This window comes from Argiope bruennichi, chromosome 2 (genome assembly GCF_947563725.1).
Source record: "Argiope bruennichi chromosome 2, qqArgBrue1.1, whole genome shotgun sequence".
In the NCBI taxonomy this organism is placed as follows: Eukaryota; Metazoa; Arthropoda; class Arachnida; order Araneae; family Araneidae; genus Argiope; species Argiope bruennichi.
The window spans coordinates 50975641-50997329 of record NC_079152.1 but is presented as its reverse complement, the minus strand read 5'-3'; the positions used below and the strand labels follow the sequence as shown (position 1 = coordinate 50997329).

The 21689-nt window shown below is 29.6% G+C and overlaps 1 protein-coding gene across 1 annotated transcript; it reads left to right on the top strand.

The window, feature by feature from the left end:
* The first annotated feature begins 8260 nt into the window (after positions 1-8260).
* Positions 8261-20443, top strand: LOC129957527 (SNF-related serine/threonine-protein kinase-like). The gene is made up of 5 exons (XM_056069875.1): positions 8261-8957; positions 11832-11973; positions 17849-18058; positions 18186-18335; positions 18417-20443. Exons 1-5 carry the CDS (start codon positions 8360-8362, stop codon positions 19852-19854), a joined length of 2538 nt encoding a protein of 845 aa, XP_055925850.1. The 5' UTR covers positions 8261-8359; the 3' UTR covers positions 19855-20443.
* The last annotated feature ends 1246 nt before the right edge of the window (positions 20444-21689 follow it).

Here is a 21689-nt window from a genome sequence, read left to right as displayed (position 1 = left end):
AAGGAATTTCAAAGCTTGTGAAGAGATACGATAAGTGCCTCAATCGTTATGGAGACTATGTCGAAAAATAGTGCAAAGATGTAGTTGTAAGATGTATATATTAAAATATTTTTACTTAACTTGGTGTATTTTTTTCAATCAACCGGAGGTTAGTTTCTGAATTGCCCTCGTATATCAGCCTAAGATAAATAGCTTGACGGAAAGATATAATAAGATTTTGGTTGATTTCTCATCAATGTCAGTAGGTATTCAACAAAAATATTGAGATGTTATTTGTCACGTTTGACAATAATATTACTAAACAAGAAAATACGAGATTCATACTATTTTATCTTCTCCATAGGTATCTCACGGAAATAACACTGCTACAATGCTTTCATCGGAACCAAAATAGGAAGGTGACTATGTAGCCCAACTGAATTATAAGACAGAAAACACTATGCATAATATTACTCCAAATTTAATGTAAACTAAGAAAAACTTAAGAAACTTAAGAAAAAACTTAAGATAAAGCGCTAAATCTCTTCATTTAGGCTGTCTTCGCAACATTGGCATACAAGATAGTGTATGATATAATGCGAACTATTAAACAGTGTTCTGTGCCCCCAATGTCTTCGTGTATGCTTTCAAATCGATAAAAGCAGTAGAATTTTTTTTAAAAAAAAGTGTTTAAAAATATTTTGGATCTCATAAAGTATACGGTAACTATTAGATGTAACCTATTGACCAAAGATAACTCAGTTACACTATAGGAAGCAAAAGATGCAGTCAGCAAGCTACGAACGAGGCTGATCGTGATGCTTCGAATCAACTAGAAAACAATGAATCTAAGTGTACCAATGGCAATAAAACAAAGGTAAATAAATTAGAAAAATCAATTTTGGGAACAGAAACGGCAGCAATGAGAAAGTAGGAAGTGGAAAATTGCAATTCTGTCAATGCCGTTTTGCGCCCCCTTCCCTACCTTGTGAATTTACCATTAAGATGTAATTGTTTAACAGCATCTTAAACTTAATATACAAGATGTCCATTTTTATTACTAGCCAAAAATCTAAAATCATTACAAATACGCATATAATTCCAGTTAAAAGAATGCTTTAAATTACGGAAAAAATTTATATCTTACGTTGTATGAGATATTAAATACATTTATTAAACATCTTACGAATTCTAACTTTTTATACATTCCCGGTCTTACAACTCATAATGAGTAAAAATTTGTTAATATTCTAAAACATACGTTAAAAAGACCCACTATTTTATGACAAAAATTAATCGAATTACAGTTGTTTAACCCCTTAACAGACAAATGAGGAAATTTGTAGTAAAACTTTTGTGCGTGGACATACTAAATAGTTAGGATATTATAGTATATTTAAGTGAGTTTAGAAATGTTTTAACGAATAAATTAATTAATTCTTAAAAAAATATTTTAGTTATTCCCCAAAAATCTACATTTGAGCATTTGAGTTGTATATCTTCCAAATGAGCAAATGAAAACTTATGCTGCTTAAAAGCAATCATACCTAATAAAGATTATCTAAATGGGAATTGTATAAAAAATTATTTTAACCAACATTTTAAAAAGCAAACTGTTTGGTCGAAATTAAAAATGTCGTACTTTTTAATGATGTATGTATTCAATAGAAAAGTCTAAACTTATTTTCCAAATTTTATGTAAATAATAATAGAAATATTATTATTTACATACAATTTTTTCAATAAAAAAATGCGACAAAAAAAAACTGAATCAATTGTATTGCAAAATAAAATAACATTTAAAAACCTGAATGAAATGTTTGCTCAAACTAACTTCAATCTGATGAAATGCCGAAACTTTCACTCGAAATAAATTCTTTTAGTACATTATGCAACACAGTTGAGAAACGGAGTTACATACCAAAATGAGGCAGTTTATCGAGCCTCGCGCATACTATTTCATGTATTTCAGTTTTAAATAATTCCAAGGAAGTAATTTAATGAACTTTGATTCGATGATCATTCACAAGGATACTCTTATCCGATGATATTATTCCCAAAGGTATTGGTGAGAAATGTACTTGTTTCAAAACATTTGAGTGTCAGCCCCAACATTCTGAAACAAGATTCTTAATAAAAAGGACACCTTCAAATAATCACATAAAGGTCCTTATTAAATATTCTTATCTTTAACAGATGTTAAAGCATAATCAATACTTAAAATATAAGAGTACTTCCATATTCCAACCAAACATTCAAGGATGAACGCATTTGGTGTTTGGGCAAACGATAAGATGATTTTCTAGCTCCCAAAAGTGATTATTATGGGATAAAAACTATCTTCTCAAATAACTGGGCCGTTATCAGAACACGAAATTTCATTCACGAAAGATGAACCTTTGTAGTATTTGTTTAACCCTTTGACTACTATTTTTTTTTAAGTTGTATTCTTTTCATTTTGAACGAATGTCAAGAGTATTTCGGCTGAATAAAACAAATTTCTTCGAAATCTTTTTTTAAAAATGATTTTTAAGCCAGAGGATGAAACATGATGGTAAAATAACCCCTTTAAAAACTACTTTTTATTGTTTAAACCATTTTTAAAAGATCGTCGAAATGTATATGTTCTGTTAGTAATCAAAAGTTCAAAATAAAACTCCAAAAGCGAAAGTACCGCTCTTGATCTCTTGGCAATAGATCTTGCCTCAATATTTTGAATATGTATATGCTCTGTAGATATTTAAAATTTTCCATATCTGCAATTTTGAACATGCACAAACTCTTCTTTCTCGTTGGGTACTTTTGAGATGAGCTAGGGCATAATCCAGAAAAATTTCAGAGGACATGAACATTTTATTCGATTGAGCGCTTAATCCAAGCAGAATTGCATATACTTCTAGTCTTTCTTAGAAGAAGAAGAACCCTGAAAATTATATTTTCTAATAGATGCCTTGCACTGTGAAAATTTAATGTATAATAATCTACAATATTTCATTTATTTTGATCTTACTGTTCACAAAGTAATGCAATTCCTCACTGTTGGCCATCTCTAAACATTCTGTGATTGTTAGAAATTGATGAAAGAATGATGTGTTTTAAATTTTATAATTAATTTTGAACCAATGCATAGCCCCACAAAGTATAAATAACAATAAGAAAAATATTTGAATATAAAGGCGTTTTAAATTTAGGAAAAATCCCTCAAAATTTACGTACTCCTTGTAAACTCTTTTCTTTACATATTATAAAGATGAATGTGTGTTTGTGTTTTCGTGTGTGTCTGCATGTTGGCGCTTTACATACCAGACTGTCTGACCTAAAACTACCAAACTTGATATATATATATATATATATATATATATATATATATATATATATATAACTAGCTGACCCGGTAAACGTAAAGTGAAAAAAGTAATATATTTTTTTGTTCTAAAGTATAAAAATGAAATAAAGAAAATCTTCGGAGAGCAATTGAGTGTACGATATTTTTTCTCAGTCCGTCTTTAGCCAACACAAATAAGCTCGATATTTTGCCCACGCGAGAACATGCCACGTGTGAAAAACATGGTGTGCCCAAATCTAAGCCGCAAACATAAATCGTTTGGCCTTGCGACTTATTGTCACTGCGAATGCGAATCTAATAGGAAATTGAACGCGTTTGAATTCGATTGGCACGTCTGTGAGAATTATTGGAATTCGTGGCAGCAAAACATTTTCGGCTCGGAATTTACCATTCAAAATGGTGGCTTCGATAACGTTTTTCATCAATTCTTTAATGATCAATCGCGTGTCATTGCACAGCCGTGGTGGGTACAAATTCCGAAGTAAAATAACTGGAGATCCAACTTTCAGTCGTAGAAGGTGTGGTGACATGCCTGGCAAATCCAGTGAGTTCAAAAACTCAGTTGGATAATTTACAGCTTCGTTAGCATCGCAAACTGTATCGATCAATTTGTATGATACCAAGTCGTCTGGCATCGACTGCTGTATCTTGAAGTTTAAATCGTCGACGTCCACATTTTTTTGTTGCAAAAATGGCTCTTTCTGCCAGCCACGCATGATTTATGTATTGTGTGGGTACATCGGGAAATATGCGGTCAATGAGAGCATTTTGCGAATCAGCTATAGTGCAGAAATTAATGGGCAATTTTATGCATCCAGTATTTTCATAGACAGCAACTTTTCCATCACCGATATCTAACAATTGGTCCGAGAATGTGTCAGCAGATGGATCTTGTAGCATTTGGACGCGAGTGTTTTTTTTAACTGGACTTTTTCAACATTACGTCACAGTGGCGATGATTTTAAGCAAGCGTTGATCTCCTCATCGTACGACGAACGTGGATAGGAACACCCTAATTACCTAGCGTTGTGAAATATACATTATGACCTATTCTCATACCTACCGAATACATATTATTTTCTTTATTTCATACATTTTTTTCTTTCAAATTTAAATTAGAATTTTCACGAATAAAAAATAAAACGAAATTTTCGCTCTTTTACGCGATAACTTCCAAAAATATTGCAACATAAAATTGATTTTTATATTATATTGTGTAAGCCGGTCTCTCCGTGCTCGTGCTCCTAGTTACCAATTTAGACATGAGGCGAGAGTACAAATCCTCTCTCCTGAGAATCTGATTTAATAAAATATTTTTGAGACGCTAATATTTTAAATAAAAAAAGTTCTACTCTTTCGCAGTCAAAACATAATAAGTTATTTAAATTTGAATATCTATAATCTGTTAAAACATAACACATTTTGACCTCTCCATCGACCATCTCGAAGAAAATATGCCATTCAGCCTTTGAATTTTCCCCAAGGATGATTTTACTGAAATAATGGAACTGTTGATTGTCCTAAAATAAAGATATTCAAAGTTTTATAACTGGGCCAGACTAGTTTTCAGAGGATCGAAATAGGTAATCAAGATTATTTTACTGAGAAGGATTTATAAGAGCGGAAAACTGTATAACATTTAGTCTTCACTTAGTCTACATTTAGTTTTTAAGAGTACATTTATTTAGAAATAAAAAAATAAATAAATATATTACTTACCATATTTAAATCCTTTTGAAACTAAAACTGAATTTCATAATAAAACAGAAGACTTTTTATTGTGTAATCCTTTGAGATATTTCGCAAATTATAAAAAAAAAAATATTCTGTAGTGCATCAATGCTGAAGGAATTTATTTTCCTTTGTCATATTTTTTTAAAACATGCTTGGTTTCAATGAAACAGTTTTTGCATTAGTTGAGCCGTTTCAATTTCAAGTACATATTTTACAAGAGCTGGTAGAAAACTAGAGAGATGCATAGTTTAATGAATAGAACAGCGAAAGCTTTCTATAATAATACGAGTTATATGCCTGACGAAATTTGAAGTTAAAAATATTTTGATGAAGAAGCTATTAAGACATGAGTTCGAACGAAACCCTTCCGGCCAAAGATTCCTCGTGTATGTGTTGGCTGGTGCACGGATAAATCTGTCGTGGGCATGAAGTCCTCCATGTCGATACAATACCACTTGGAGTACTGGTTCAGAGGTGAACATTCTCTGATTCAGGTCTAAATTACGATCTGTGGACGAGTGAATGAAATGCATGAACGAAGTTCGCCCCGTAAAAAGGGTTGTTATGCATGAGTAGCTAAAGTCGTACTCTTGGCCCTAGATGGCTCTACTGAAACAAGAGACGCTCTCTCGCCTTAAAATGGGCTTTGTTGCCCCAAGCATTTATTGACACCCTCATAAACAGTATGAATGCGTTGTGAAGCCTGCATAGCAGTTCAAGGTGGTCACACTCCATATTAGACAGGCTTTCCCCGAGATAAATGCTTTATCTCTGATTTATAATGTAACAATTTTTGATATACCCTGTTTCTTAATTTCCAATTAAAATCTTTTCTATGTTGTTATGTGTCTATGTTCTTTCTTCCATTGTAGTATACCTCTGTGCCAAATTTCGTGGCAACACAGTGAATAGTTTTTCATTTTTCTCAGATTTATATTTGTGACCTTAATTTTGGACATGAGTGTATAAATGTACAGTTCAACTATCATAAATTTTGTAGCATTGTAACTTCATTTTTACAATACCACTATTTTCAATGGTGTACCAGAGATATTAAACAAAAACCTTCTTTAATTTTCGATATCGGAAGAAAATCATGCCCTCAGATAGTTGATGAAACAAAACGATTTGAATTTCAAAGCAGCAATGCAATTTATTGTTGAAAATTAGGGGGGGGATAGCACAACTATTGTGTTGGTATCATTAAAAAGACTTTTTTTTTAAATTTTGAAACTGTGTAAAATTTATTTTTCTGCTGTAAAACTTTTGGAAGTTAGAGCAGAAAATTGCTAAAATTCAGCCTAATTTTTATTTTATTAAAATTCTAATTAAAAATTTCAAAAACAAATATCGATCTTATGGTCACATTGCTATCCTCCAAGGTGTATATGTGACCAATTTGGTAGCTAAAGGCAAAACAGTATCACGCGCGAACGCATCTTTATTATTTATTGGTGCAATATTATAGATTAGGTATCCCTCGGCATTCTCAAAATTGCTCAATATTTCCAAAAATAAGGTGGGAATTGGAGTTCCTTTGCAGTTACGAAAATAGATGCACATCCTTATAAAGACAAAATAAAATATCCTATAATATTGCTACGATATTTACTAAATATTCTACGGGATTCCGAATGTTGAAACACATCATGGATATATCTTAACCCTTTAAAGGGCCATTTTTTTCTAGTCATATTATGTTAAAATATTTTTAGGCTTGAAATTAGAATAAGAAAAGGGATTCATTTAGCTTATTAGATAAATTTAATTTGATTCATTAATTAATTTGGTTAATTAATAATTAAGTAACAAACCAAGACACATCATTTTGTGTGAGATAAAGAACTGAAGCATCTAAGTTTCTGTCTTTCTAAAAAAATTTGTCAGAACTTAGGCCAACCTACATAATTTCATACAAAGATTGATAAATTTGGTGGGAAGCATACTTCCCACTGCCCTAGAAAGGGTTAAAATATCTTTTGCTAATAAGGTATAGATCAAAGTTTTCATTCAATGCATTCAATGAATTTTTCTTAAACTATAAATGATTCATTAGCAGCGTTGTGTAAAATTATCACTTCTAAAAATTCTAGACATTTATATATGATGTATAAATTTAAACAAATTCTAGTTTCTTCGAATATATTGGGCAGCGGAAAGTTAACGATATCCCTCTGATTCGATCTTGTACAATCACATCATGCTCAAATGAATTTAAATACCATTTCCAAAGACAAAGTAAAAGAAATTTTATTTTTCTCTTTGCTTCACATTTTGAAATAAATAAAATGTTTCTAAAATTGTTTTTTTTCCATCAGTATTGTTTTTTATTACCCAAAATATTTTACAACACAGTGGTGCTATTGAGGAAGGAGTAAAAAGTACCCTTCGAACGATATAGCCAGCCATTCAGAGGGATAACCGTTTTACGTGGATAGCCGACCAAAGAAGTTTTAATATATAATTTTTCAGAAGTTTTTAGCTTTCAAATATTATCTTCTTCTTTAAATTTTGAAATGTTATGTCTTTTTTATAGTTAATATTCAGATTATAGCTATAGCTTTTAAGTTAAAAAAATATCATTTAAAACATTGTTTTGGTGAAATTTATTTTCAGTTTCGATTTCTTAGTTATAAAATAGCATCCTAAAGAACACTTCTTACAGATTTTTAATCCTTAAATATTATCTTGCAGTTCCACTGCTTCTTTCCAAAAGCACATATAGCTTTTTGTCGACAGACAATTATTATTTTCATTTTATTTACGAAATGAAGGAAAGTTTTTGAGCAATATAAGAAAATACATAATTTCTTTTGAAGTCCAATTGTTTACTTATGAATTTAAAACAGAGAAAAAAAACCCGAAGAAGTTATATTGTTACATAAAATATACTTGAAACTCTGCTGTTCTGCATTTAGTTCTTACTTGATACAAGATGTTTTTCATGATTTGGATGTATGCTACAGTTTTCCCAAACATTACTTAGATTCCGACACAACAAAAGACAATACATTTTATTCCTGTTTTATACGTTTCTATTATCTTCTGACTAAAAAAAGACTTGTTTATGACTTTATTATTTATTCCACAGAGAAGAAAAGGTTAAAAATTTCTCTCTAAAACAAGAACACCTACTACGCATGCGTGTTTCATCACTATTTTCGTTTTTGTTTTTTGTTATTTTTTTTCTTTTTTGTTGAGTTGCGGCGATCTACATGAGATGCTGGGATGGCCGCGTAATGTGTATTTTGATGTTTACTGTTAAGTGTCTTATGGTTATTTGATTTTAAAATTGTCCGTATGATGAGCCGAAGTAGAAACAATGCTCATTATGACGGAAAAATTGCTGGATTATATGATTTAGGTGATACTTTAGGTCGCGGCCATTTTGCCGTTGTCAAATTGGCCAAACATGTTTTTACTGGTGAGCAAGTTGCCGTGAAAGTAATCGACAAGACAAGATTAGATGATGTATCTCGCGCTCATTTGTTTCAAGAAGTACGATGCATGAAACTGGTGCAGCATCCGAACGTTGTACGTCTGTACGATGTAATTGATACCCAGACCAAACTGTACTTGATTTTAGAACTTGGAGATGGAGGGGATATGTATGATTACATCCTCAAACACGAAAACGGTGTGGATGAGGAAACAGCCAAAAAATACTTTCGTCAAATTGTGCATGCAATTTCATATTGTCATAAACTTCACGTCGTACACAGAGATCTTAAGCCCGAGAACGTTGTTTTCTTTGAAAAACTGGGCATGGTTAAGTTGACTGATTTTGGTTTCAGCAACAAATTTTGCCCAGGACAAAAATTAGAAACGTCCTGTGGCTCTCTTGCTTACTCAGCTCCTGAAATTTTACTTGGGGATTCTTACGATGCACCTAAAGTTGGTAAGTATCTTTATATCGATATAAATTCGATGCATCCTTAGATCATTAGTTTCCATATTTCTTGTGTAAGTTCTCATTTCACTACAATTATGATAAATCTCAATCCTATATGAAAATACATTTTTTTGATGCTACTGAATGCATGTTTTGTGTTTTTCAGCACTGTTTAATTTTTAAAAAGTCTATTTTAAATAATGTACTATTTTTGTTTGTACCATAATCTAGACTTTCTTGTTGAAATATCAGTGTAGACTAAAGCAGAGGAGAGCTGTATTAGTTGTTAAATTGGCCCCCATTAAATGTCCTAATTTCTTCCTGAGGAATGTGCTGAATTTAGCAACACTTCAAATAGTTGTAAACATTGTGATTCATGTTTTTGGTTTAAGTGCTTTTATTTTTGTACTATTATTATTGCTTTCCTTCCATTTTTCAAATTCCTAATATAATTTATCTGTATTTTTTAAATAAAATTGTTTTAATTTTTTGCAGAAAATCCATGCCATTAATATATCTCACAAATGTTTGATATAATGTCCTAACTGTATGATATTAAAAAAAAAAGTATATATAGAAAAGTTTGAATCTCCTTGTTTGTGTCAAAATTAACGTTTTATATCCTGTGTAAATTCCAAACGCCACTGAGAACCATTAAATTTGACACTTAATAATTAAAATCTGCTATTCTGTATTAAAAGAAAGATAGAGAAAAATATTTTTCTTACATTTTTAATATGTAAAAAGCTCTGTCACACAGTAAAAAATACCTAATATAAGATTAATTATAAATGTACTCTTTTCTGCTGAACATTTTCTTTATATGTTAATATATCCAGATTTGAATTTTGATTTTATGCTTATTAAATTTCATAGAAGGATATTATTCTTGAAAATATGGCATTTAAAAATGGTATTGCAGATTTGCATCAAAATAAATATTTCATTTCTTTTCCTTGAAGTTGGCAGCAATTATTATCAAGCATAAATATTGGCTTTGAAATTTTACTTTCCTATTCGCACAACAGTCACTAAATTATATGCATGAATTCAAAATGTGTCAACTATACTTAAAAAAGTGAGCAGAAAATTAGATTTTCCACTATATACAACTTTGGTATTGGATATATTTAGTCAGCACTTTGTTGTTGAATAATGACTATAATTAATAATGATTACCTGTATTTATATGAACAGATGGGGAGGGGAGGATAAAATATAACATCCTTTTATTGATGTAAATTTATTGGTAAAAGATTAATTTAGAGCTGATATCAACAGACATCTATCTCCCTGTTTCAAATGTCTTTATGCAGTGAAGTATTGATTGATAATTTTCATTTTTCAGCTATATGTATTTAATTTGTGTTTTTTGATTTGCAGTTCATTCATATATGTTCAGGTTAACGAATTAATAAAACCCCATTCGAAATTGAAGACTCTTTTATGCACAAGATAAAACAGACTCTAACAAAATCCCAGTTAAATACTATCATAGCAATATAAATAAATAACTTAAATCATTCTCATATTAAATGCTGTTGCAAAGTGCTCATTGTATTACTGTTTAATTCAGTTAATTTCTGATAATTTTAACTTGTTCTATTTAATTTTAATAATAAAGAGTTAATAAGTTAATTGTAGATAAACAATTTGGACAAATTTGAATATTAATTGAAACTGGTAATTATAATCATTTAAAAATACCAATTTGTGTTTTACATTGAATTTGTATTTAATATTTTTTATCAAATTTAAGAAAGAAAAGATTAAATATTAATATTGAGAAAATACTTTAACTAAAAGGAGAAATTAGTGTTGTAATTAAAAATTCTTGATTTTGTTTACAAATCGATTTTTAACGTATAACTTTTGTTTATTGCATGCTTTTAGAAGAGAATTCTGTTATTTTCAAAAAGTCATTGCAAAAATAACAAAAAAATTATTTTAAACGTTTTATTGTTAATCCTACAGAAGATATTGTATCTGCCTTGTATTCTGATTGTGATTAAATATTCAAATAAAGCATCTAGAAAGTAGGATAAATGGTTACAAAGCTTTGATTGATATTTTCTGCTTCTCTGTTTTGTATTCTTTTTTCATTCAATAGATAATGAACTGTATATTAAAAGAGGAATTTTACTGATGTACAAAAAGAAGTATAATTCTTAAAATATGAATAAAATGTCAGTTAAATGAAACATTTTTATGCAGAACACTTTGATTAGCATATACTTAAATATGTCTGAATTGTTATAAAATGGCATAAAGTGATATAGCCATGGCATGCAGATTTTTTTGTAATTTTAATGTTATTGAACATTAAATAAAGGACTATTTATTTGGCAAATGTTTTAACCTCACAGGTTTCTTTTAGAAATAGTTGTTTGAATTTTAGAATCCACATAAACTAAACTGTCTAATTCCAAATGTGCCCCAGGATGCAATTTCGAGATATTAACAGAAGGTTACTGATTTATAATTTTTTAGTTCTCATATAAAATAGTATTTTACATAATTTTTGGGTACTAGTGTAAGTACAGCCTTAATTTGTTTTCTTAACTAAATTAAAAGGATTGTTCTGTACTGTAACTGGTTTTAATTTCGCATCATAATTCTCTTGCAGTTTTTAATAAGTTCTTTTATATTTGTTATTACTTTAAAAACAATAAAAATAATTTAACTTGATCCATTCTATACCATTAAAAATTAAATTATGTGTTATAATTTTTTTTGTTATCCTGAAGTTATTTTTCTCAAGTGAGATTTATATTTTACTCCTCTTAGAATTTATGAATTTGTTTAATGTATTGCATGCACAGTGAATTGAATCAAAGCAATAAAATTACATATTACTAATAGTTAATTTTTCATTTTTAGATGTTTGGAGTCTTGGTGTTATTCTGTACATGCTGGTCTGTGGCAGAGCACCTTTTCAAGAAGCCAATGACAGTGAAACATTGACAATGATTATGGATTGTAAATATACAATTCCTCAACACTTATCTCCTGAATGTGTCAGGTCTGTGTTAATCTAATCATTCACATTATAAATGTTTGATAATAATCTTGATTCATTTTCTGTACCTTCATTTAAAAAGTTATTTTATTTGGTATCCTTTATGTATTAATTAATAAATCTTTATTATCTGTTGTTAAAAAATACATAATTTTTCTATTTGATTCAATGTTTTCAATTTAAAGAAAAATTAATTTATTTTTGTGCGAAGATTAAATTATTTGTGGATTTTGTGTATTTTCTTATTGCTATTATTTATTCATGAAGAATAAAAGTTTTGACTATTGTCTATTGACTATCAGAATCTGCTAGTTTTCTTTAAAAAAACGTGGGACAATAAAAACGTATTATTTTTACTTCATTTGCTAATTATTTTAATAAACCAGGTTGAAGTGAAGTTGTAATCGGAACAGATTGTCTAAAAAATTATTTTCTCAATTTAAATAAAATCTCAAGTGGTGCTATAATTCTTATACTTCTATTTTTGATATTCTTGGTTTTACTTTAATTCAGAACCAAGAATATTAACTGATTTTCCACAAAATAGTTTTATATCTAAATAATGTTTCAACTACTGTTATAAATTTTACAGTTCTACTTTAATGTTGAATTCTAAATTATCTTGCTATAGCAAATTTTAATCTTACATGCTTTGCTTGATAATTAACAACTCATTAATAAATAATTTTATTTTTAGAAAGTTTTACAAATAATAATTTTACTATGTATATCCCTCTCTCCGAGCCTTGTATTTACATTGGATACTTTTTTATTCTTCTTTTCTATTATTGGATGTAGTTATTAAATTAGAAACCATAAAATACAAATTTTGAGGTACAGTTGTTTTTGCAAAACATTTTAAAATATTTAAATGCTGCATTTTTAAAAAAGTAATTTGTTATCTTTTAATTTCGATTTCTGTGACTTGCAAATTGTTAATTCATTTGATGGAGTGGACCAAATTCAGAACTAATTGGACATATTGCTTATCATAAATTCTGAAATTTGATAGTTGGTCTTTGCAGGCCTTTCATAGAAATAATGTTTTTTAAAAGATTTTGTTAATGCAATATAAATAAATAGAAATTAGAAAAATTAATAATTTATATGTTTTTCAATAACTTTAATAGTAAGAACAAAATTATTAATAATTATATCTAAACATAGGCTTTTTTTAATTAGACAGTTGAACAAAGGTTAATATGGAACTATAATTACTGAACAGTCTGAAAATAATGAATTTTCTGTAGATTCACTTGAATGTGAAATCAAGTCGTCACAGAACCTAATTTTTATAAAACAATTTAGCGCCTCTTAGCATAACTATGAACTGTTTCCAGGATACATTATTGATTATATATATCTTGCAGTTTTGTCAAGATACTGGCTAACTACCAGGCTCAAGAGTTTTACTATATATATAAAAAATGATTTTATAGTGGATTTATAAGCATTAGCTTGTTGAAACTGTTCACCATTATCTCAATCATGAAAGTAAAATAGAATTTGCCTTTATATATATATATATAATGTTTTTACTAAAAACTCCCCCCCCCCCTCTTTTTTTTTACATTTATGTAATTTTATTTTATTCTTTCAAGTGCACAATCTATATCACAGAAGTCACTATCATAAAATAACATTGATATTGGCCTAACCCTAATGAATGTTGCTCTGTGCTGCCGAAGACATTTGTTTCTTATGAGATTGTTGTTTTCCTGAATGGAGAGTAGTGCATTGGACATTTGCAAATCATTGTTCTGACTAGTACTTTTTTCTGTATAGCTCATCTTTCCATCACTAGTCAAATTATCCAATGGTTTAAGCTGCAAACTATTGTGTTAGTTTGATTTAAAGCTCCTCTGTTTCTCCCAAAATATTTTATTTCTACTTTTTTTTTCTATATAAATAAATGCCATCTTTCTATTTTCAGCTGTTTGGAAATTATTGATTTTAGAATAACTTTACTTTTAACTAAATATTTTTGGTGACTAGCTGATTTATATATTGCTTATTTGCTTTTGTTTAAATCTTTTACAAATAACTTAATATTCATGATTTCCTCAAATTTTTTTTAAGCATCAGGCTGAGGCAGACATAAAAGTCATGCCATTTCAATTATCTTAAACCTGTTCTATTAATTGTGCATATGAACTATCTAAACAGATGCGAGTCCCTTGGGATCATAGTACTATTAAAGACCTAACTCTTCAGATATTTCTGAGTTATTTGAAATTGTAGCTTTATTTTCTAATTTTTCATCTAAACTACACAAATTGAAAACAGAATTCTTTTCCCTTTGCTTTCAATATTGGAAGAATTGCATGATTAAACATCTATATGGAACAGTGAAGATGGTTTCAGTTTCTATTCAACAATGAAATCTGTTTATTGAGAAGTATTTAAAAAATTAGACTAAAAGAATGCTGGGAAAAATTTGCACATCAATTTAATTAGTATAATTTAACAGTTTTTAAAATTTTAAAAGTATATTGCAATTATTTTTGTGCCATAAGAATGTTGAAAGTTATAATTAAAAAAACATCAACATTTTACTGAATATTTAATTAAAATTTTAGTTAAAAATCAAGTGAAGTAAAATTAAAAAAAAAAATGCTTCAAGTTGTAGATTCTCACTTTTCTAAATATATCTGAGCCTATCTATATCTAATTATATCTATTTAAGTGTATCTATATATAGATTGACCTGTATATGAAACTGTTCTGAACTATGTGTACATTTATATAAATTATTACAGGCACAGAAAATATTCTGTTTCTGTAGCAAAATTGAAATGTAGTTTCGGATTCTACTACATTTATTAAAATAAAATTATACTGATTTCAAATTACTACTTATTTTCTGCAAAAGACAGACACACACACACAAAAAAAAAATTATGTAAAGTGTGAATCAAACTTTATTAATCAGACTTTGTCATTTTAAATCATATTTTTCTGCTTGTAAAACTGTTTCAAAGTACAAATTTATGGTTTAGTTGGAATTGGTTCTCAATTTCTTTTTGCAGCACTTGGATATTTCAACTGATGTTTGGTTTATCTCTTCAAGTAGTGATGTGCATTGTAAATTGTAATTTATTCAGTGATGTAGAGCATGCTGTACACACTTAAATATAATCTATTATAATAACTTAAAATCCTCCCCTCCCCCAAAAAATGGTAGTTGATTCTTTATTGAATAACTGCATCCAATTAATTTCATAGTCTTTTATCTTTTATTTTCTCATTTTATTATGATCTTAATTGTAATTATCTTAGAAAGTTGACTTGCCACTTTTTACAAATCTATTGATTAAATTTTTATTAGTGAACTTTAAATGGTTATCATATAACTATCCTTGTTAAAAGGTAGTAAATATCACTAATTTTTCAGAATTATTTCTGAAATTAAATACTAATTTGCTTCAAATATTTTAATCACCTCTTTATATATAAATATTAACTCTAAATTCCATTTTAATTATTTTTCCTTTTTATTTGTGCACACATTTTTTATATATTTCCAGAATTAAATCACATTTTTGTTCATTACAATTCAAAATATTTCCTTTTAAATGCACCATATTTTATGTGAATAAAGATGTTGTATATCATATATTTAACTACTAAAAACATATTGACTTTCATAATTTTTAGCTTTTGTATATTTTATTGTGGAGTAATTTAGTTACAAATTTCTGTTAGCAGTGGAGAATTCTAAATATCTCTGATCATTATACTTCTTCGTCTTCGTCATGAGCACAACAGCCCCTTGCAGACCTTGGCTGCCTCAAACACGTGCACTTTCTTGCGCTTTCTATCCCCCACAACTCCCTTCCAGTTCTTTATACTCAGAACACTCGGGTCTCTTTCCACATCATCCAGCCATCTAGTTGGAGGTCTTCCTCTGGCCTGGGATCCCAAAGGATTTTTAAAAGTGGATATTTTGAAGGTGCTGTGTTAGGGCTTCTCCAGATATGATTGAACCATCTTAACCTATTCCTGCAGGTAACCTGTGTTATCTGTGGTTGCCTATAGAGTTTGTATAATTACAGATTGGATCTAGTTCACCAACATCCTCTTTCTAGTATTAGGTCAAAATAATTCTAAGGATCTTTCTCTCGAACTTGTTCAGAGAATGCTGAATGTCCAAGTTTCCTTTGCATGGAGCAGAGCAAGCATAATAAGAGTCTTATAAATTCTTAGTTTAGTTTTTCGACTGATCAAATTGAATTTTAGTTGTTTTTTTCAGTCCAAAGAAACATTTATTAGCCATTTTTATTCTGAGTTTATTATTTTTATTAATAATTGTGTCAATAAATTGACTTTTTCAAAGGTATGACTCTTAATATACAGAGGAACACTTATAGTTGAGGTGGAAATTCCATAAATTTGGTTTTATCTTCATTGATGGTAAGGCGACCCATATTTGTGGCAGAAGTTTGCAAAGCTTGAATAGTCTCTCTCACTGCCATATCTGATCTTTCAATAATATCTATATCATCTGATAGGCCAGCAGTTGAATATATTCCACAGAGTGCCCTTTCGGTCTAATCCACTATCTTGGATGCACTTCTCCAAGGCAATGTTAAAAAGCAGACAAGCATTAACGCATTTCCTTGACGCAGTCCAGTCATTATACTACTATTGTTTTATATTTTTCACTATTTACAATCCTTTTTTTTTTTTGCTGCATATTAATATTTTTGAATACAAAAATTTGTATTTGAGAGTAATTATAAATAATCTTTTTTGTTATAGGAGTTTAACTTTATTGCTTTTTTTTTTGTTTTCATTTTTTTAAATATTCAAATATCTGCTTCTCTTTATACAAATGCCGAGGTTTTATTTTTGACTTTAAAATATATGATAAACAATTAGGAACAAACTATAATTTCATCAATTTCAAATTTTCCACTGAAATCCGGGTTCAGTGTTTGTTATTTTTTATGCAAAATTGAACTAATTGTGGTCATCTGTTCAAACTACTACTATTAAAAGATTAATAAAATTTGAAAAAATTCTTTAAAAAAAATCCTATGATATTTTGCGAAACCATCTTATCTCAAAAAAAGTTTTTTTGAAGTTAGTTCCTTTTTATATAATTTTTATAATATCCTTTAACTTTATCTAATGTCCAATTGTCATTTAATTATTTATATCAAGCTATTCCCTATCAAACTTGAATCAAACAGTGTTAATCTGTGACAATAGTGAATTTGAAATGAAGCATAAACTATAAATTTATTAATCTTGATTCTCTCATCTAGAGTTCAATAGCCATTATAAAACGTCTGTAGAAATTACAAGTGTTTAAAAACAATTAATGACAATTGTAAATACATCTTAGTACATTAGCAGTAAGATCTTGATTAAAACCTTCAAAATCAATTCAATTTTTGATCATATAAAAGAAATTTGAGTCAAGTTCCTTTGACAAAAAATACCCTAGATTTGCTACAAACTTACAAGAACGTTCTGCTTATGTCCCAGCAATTCTAGAAATGGCATCATACTATTTTGTATCACTCTTAACTTCTGTACTGTAAAGATGTGTAGAAGAAGCAATTGTCTATAAATATTATGTAAAGCCATATTTGGTTGGTATAATTTAGTTTATCAAACTTTATTATGGAAATTATGAACTTATTACCTTTATTAATTCTATCTATTGTAATCATGTTCTAATGACAATGTCTGTAGGTTGGAATTTCAATTTCTTATGTTCCCTAACTTTAGTAACCTTACTAGTATTAAGAAAATCTATTTCATTTATTAATAATCTACTTCTTATATTCTGAACTATTGAATAATATTCAAAATCATAATGCTGATATTTTTTTATATATATTAATAATGTATTATTTTTAATTTGCAGACTTATAGGTGCAATGCTGATTCGAGATCCAGAAAAACGAGCAACATTAGAACAGATTGCTGATGATGAATGGCTAAATAGTGGGGATGCCATTCAACCAGCTGACCATCTACCTTTGATTTCTCGAGAGCATTTATCAGAAGAAGATCATACACATATTGTACAGAAGATGGTAAATGGAAATATTGCTTCCAAGGAGGAAATTATTGAGTATGCTCTTGTTTCTTTGTTTTATAAAATGATAAGACAATTGTGCAAATTTACTTTTTTACCACTTTCATGCCATTAAAAATTGAATTGTGTTTAAAGGATTTATAACTCATATTTATTTTTGCAGAGCTTTGGATAAAAATGAATATAATCATATTACTGCAACTTATTTCCTTCTTGCTGAACGTAAATTACGTGCCCAACGCCAAGAGAGGGCCCAAATGATCAATAGTCGGATCTCTAGAACCGATTTATCACCGGTAGCACTTACACCTAGGTAAGATGGATTAAATAGCTGTATATAGTATTTTTTCACTATTTAGATTTTAAGCATCAAATATATATATCTTTTTTTCAGTGTCTCATCGGCAGTTCCTTCTCCTGCTCAAGAAAAACCAAATGCCTCAGTTGAAGGATTGCTTTCTCCTTGCCTCCCGTCCAAGCCCATGCAAGCTAATGACTTCAATCCCCACTTTGGCTTAATGGATGTTTCATCCCGTTTTTCAATGGAAGCAACTGGTCCTAATATCCCTTTTCAGCGTAAATGCAGCATTGTGAGGGAAGAGGAAGACGTCTGTAGCACAGCCAGTGGTGCTTCCTCTCCTGCCAAATCGCCCTCTGTTGAATCTAAAAGTTTGAAAGAGCAGCTATCAAAATTGGAGGAAGACAAAAGCGAATCTTCTGTTAAAATTTCCTCTCCATCAAAACCGGCCTTTTCTCTTCCAGTACCAAATCGTTCAAACTTCCTGCCTCCCTTTGAAATAAAGACTAGCAAACTCTCACTCAATCTAGATAGTAGCTCTAGCCATAAAGGCAATCGTAGGCTGCACTCTGTGCAGAGTTCGCCTCAGTTGCCGCTTAATGAAATTAATGAAGAAAAAGATATCAGTGAAAAAACCACGCCTTCCCATATAGGTGCTGCCAGAAAAAAATATGTTGGCAAGCTTCAATCTCGGAATACAGCTATTTCTCAGTTAATGATGAAAAAAATGGAGCAGCAAAGGTCAGACAAAATTGGTGAAAGCCCAGATTCTTCGATCAAAATGGAGAGTTCTGGAAAGGATGAAGATATAAAATGTGAAGTGGGTTGCAATGAAAGTTTGTCCAACCAAGATTCCAAATTAATTAGCCTGACAATTTCACACAATGAGCCGGCTCGACATAAAGAATTGGAAGGCTCTAAATCTTGGAAGGACTCAACCACTGATTGTCAAAATCAGCAGGTAAAGAAAGCTTCTTTTGCTCATTCCGTATTTTCAACTGAAAGTACTGACAGCTTAGATTTTCTCTCTGACAATCAACCACGATTGACGAGTTCAATGAGTTGTGGTGACCTTTCGGCAGACACTAGTCGTTGTGTGCCTCAAGAACGACCTGCCATTGTTAGATCTGACAGCATTTCTCTTACTGAAATTCCTCAGCTTGCAGCTGAGGAAGTCAAAGAAGAACGACGTCATAAACCTTTTGTAGATAGCACTTTCAATAGATACACATCATCCATTGGTAACAGCGTAAGTCTGAACAGTGGTCTTAGTTCACTGCAAAGGCATAAGCTGAATCTCAAAGGGGACCTCCATCGTTCACAACCTGATAAAATATCAGACAAAAATGGACGTGTGTCTACTTTGGGACGTTTTGTTCATTCTGGCAGTCGTTCTGCCAATAGACAAAGGCTAGATATTAACCAGAATGGATGGAAGAAAAATGAGAGGAAGAAAGAATTATCTGCTGGAAGAGGAAATCAGCAGGCTGTTGTTGATATGAAATTAGCTTCCAAGTGTTGCATGCTCTGTTAACAAAGATTTATCTTGTTATGTAGATACTTCATTAAATTGACGTTTTTAAGAGTTTACTCAACTCTGTCTCTGTTGAAATGGAGTCTTCCATGAGAATTCCATGGAATTTACCTTGTATATATAGCATCTCCTGTAACCACTAAAAGTATTTTGAAGATGCTCAAAATGATTTAATTGTTATTTATTGCTTCTGAGACAAAAGTAATGTCTGCCGATTTTTTAAAAAAATCATTTAAGAAGATTTTTTATTTTATATTTTATTAGCTCTTATGGTTAAAATGGAATGATGATTTGTTATGAAAGAATTGGAAAGTTGAATCCCTTCCTCCCTTTCTCCAGAAATTTCATATTGAAAATGCTACCTAGCATTGCATTAAAAATTGAGGCTCATTATCTAGGAATTGATGATGGAGACACCCCATCAGTTTATTTAGTTAAAAATATACTCTATTTTATATATGTGCTTGTATAGAATGTATATTTATAGTTTTTATCAAATGTAATCATTTTGTATAGTATAAAATTTTTAAATCATCCTATTATATTGTTTCAAAATATTTTTTATGAAAATGTATTTATGAAAATCTTGTTTTTTTGTTTGTTTTTTCTTTTTGTTTATTTATTGAAATATAGAAATGCCTTTTCATTCTTGATTTAAAAAATGAGTATACATCAAATAGGTGTCATCAAGTATATTATTATATTTTTATAGTACAGAAATCTTGCAAAGTTTTTTTCATTTCATGCTTTTTTGAGGCTATCTTAAAAATGAAAGGAGAAATTTTTGGTTAAAACGTTGAAGCTTCTTACCTTTTTTTTTAACTATACTCTTGTAGAGTAGCTATTAATAATGCCGTTTGGGATGATTGTGTTTTATCAATTTATAATCAGAATTCCAGGTTTCTTTCTGAGATTCGCCATCTTGTTGAAGTACTATCTGTTTAAACTTTAAGGTATATGATTGAAACTTGGTTTATTTTGAAGTGATATTTCTTCAGTATGGCTATCCAGAAAATTTCAGTTGTATTCCTAAAAGGGAAAATTGAATATTTCTGAAATATATTCTCTCTTTCTTTCGTAACTATCCAGGACATAAGCTGCTTGGTGATGTCTTGGATAGTTACCTGGAAAAACAGTAATTTATAATTTACTAACAGAAAAAATATAATGCCAAATATAGATTAAAGTTTATGCTGCAAGAAAATATGAGCTATAACCTACAATGAATCAATATGAATATTAAATTTTAAAAATTGTAGACCTTAACTCATTGATTTTTACTGCAGTTCAGCAAAAGAAAAAAAAAATGTAAATTTGAAGTTTGTGATCCAATAATGTATTTTTATTCATGCTCAGATTTACTCATAATAATTGTCAATTTCAACATTTTATCAATTAAATGTGTTTGATGTGTATACACGTCAATGCAAATCTTCATTTTGGCATGGTTGGTGTAATGTGAATGAAATCTTATTCGCTTTATTATGAGCTTTTGCGAAATTTATTATGCAGCCGTTTGTATTGCATTTAACCTTTTCTGTGCATCATGACTTGACATTAAAAAGGGGATTTGAGAGACTTTAGAAAGTAAATTCCACTATTAACTGGTTAAAAAAAACCTGTCTTGAGTTACTTGACAAACAAATTGCAATTTGATATCTGGTAATAAGACAAACCAAAGAACATATTTTTAAATTCCCCTAGTATACTACAGGTTTTGTTGGCTTATTCGAAAATAGATTATTTGATTTTCAGAAAAATATTCATTGAATGGACCATTTGATTTCCAAGAGATATTATTTTTAAGAAATGCATTAATCAAATTTAATAATTTA

Bases quoted from the DNA above. Each gene is read 5' to 3' on its own strand.
- LOC129957527 (XM_056069875.1), top strand. From the start codon at position 8,360: ATGATGAGCCGAAGTAGAAACAATGCTCATTATGACGGAAAAATTGCT. The intron at 18,059-18,185 runs GTATGCTCTTGT...TTATTTTTGCAG, and splicing joins TCCAAGGAGGAAATTATTGA to AGCTTTGGATAAAAATGAAT. The intron at 18,336-18,416 runs GTAAGATGGATT...TCTTTTTTTCAG, and splicing joins CCGGTAGCACTTACACCTAG to TGTCTCATCGGCAGTTCCTT.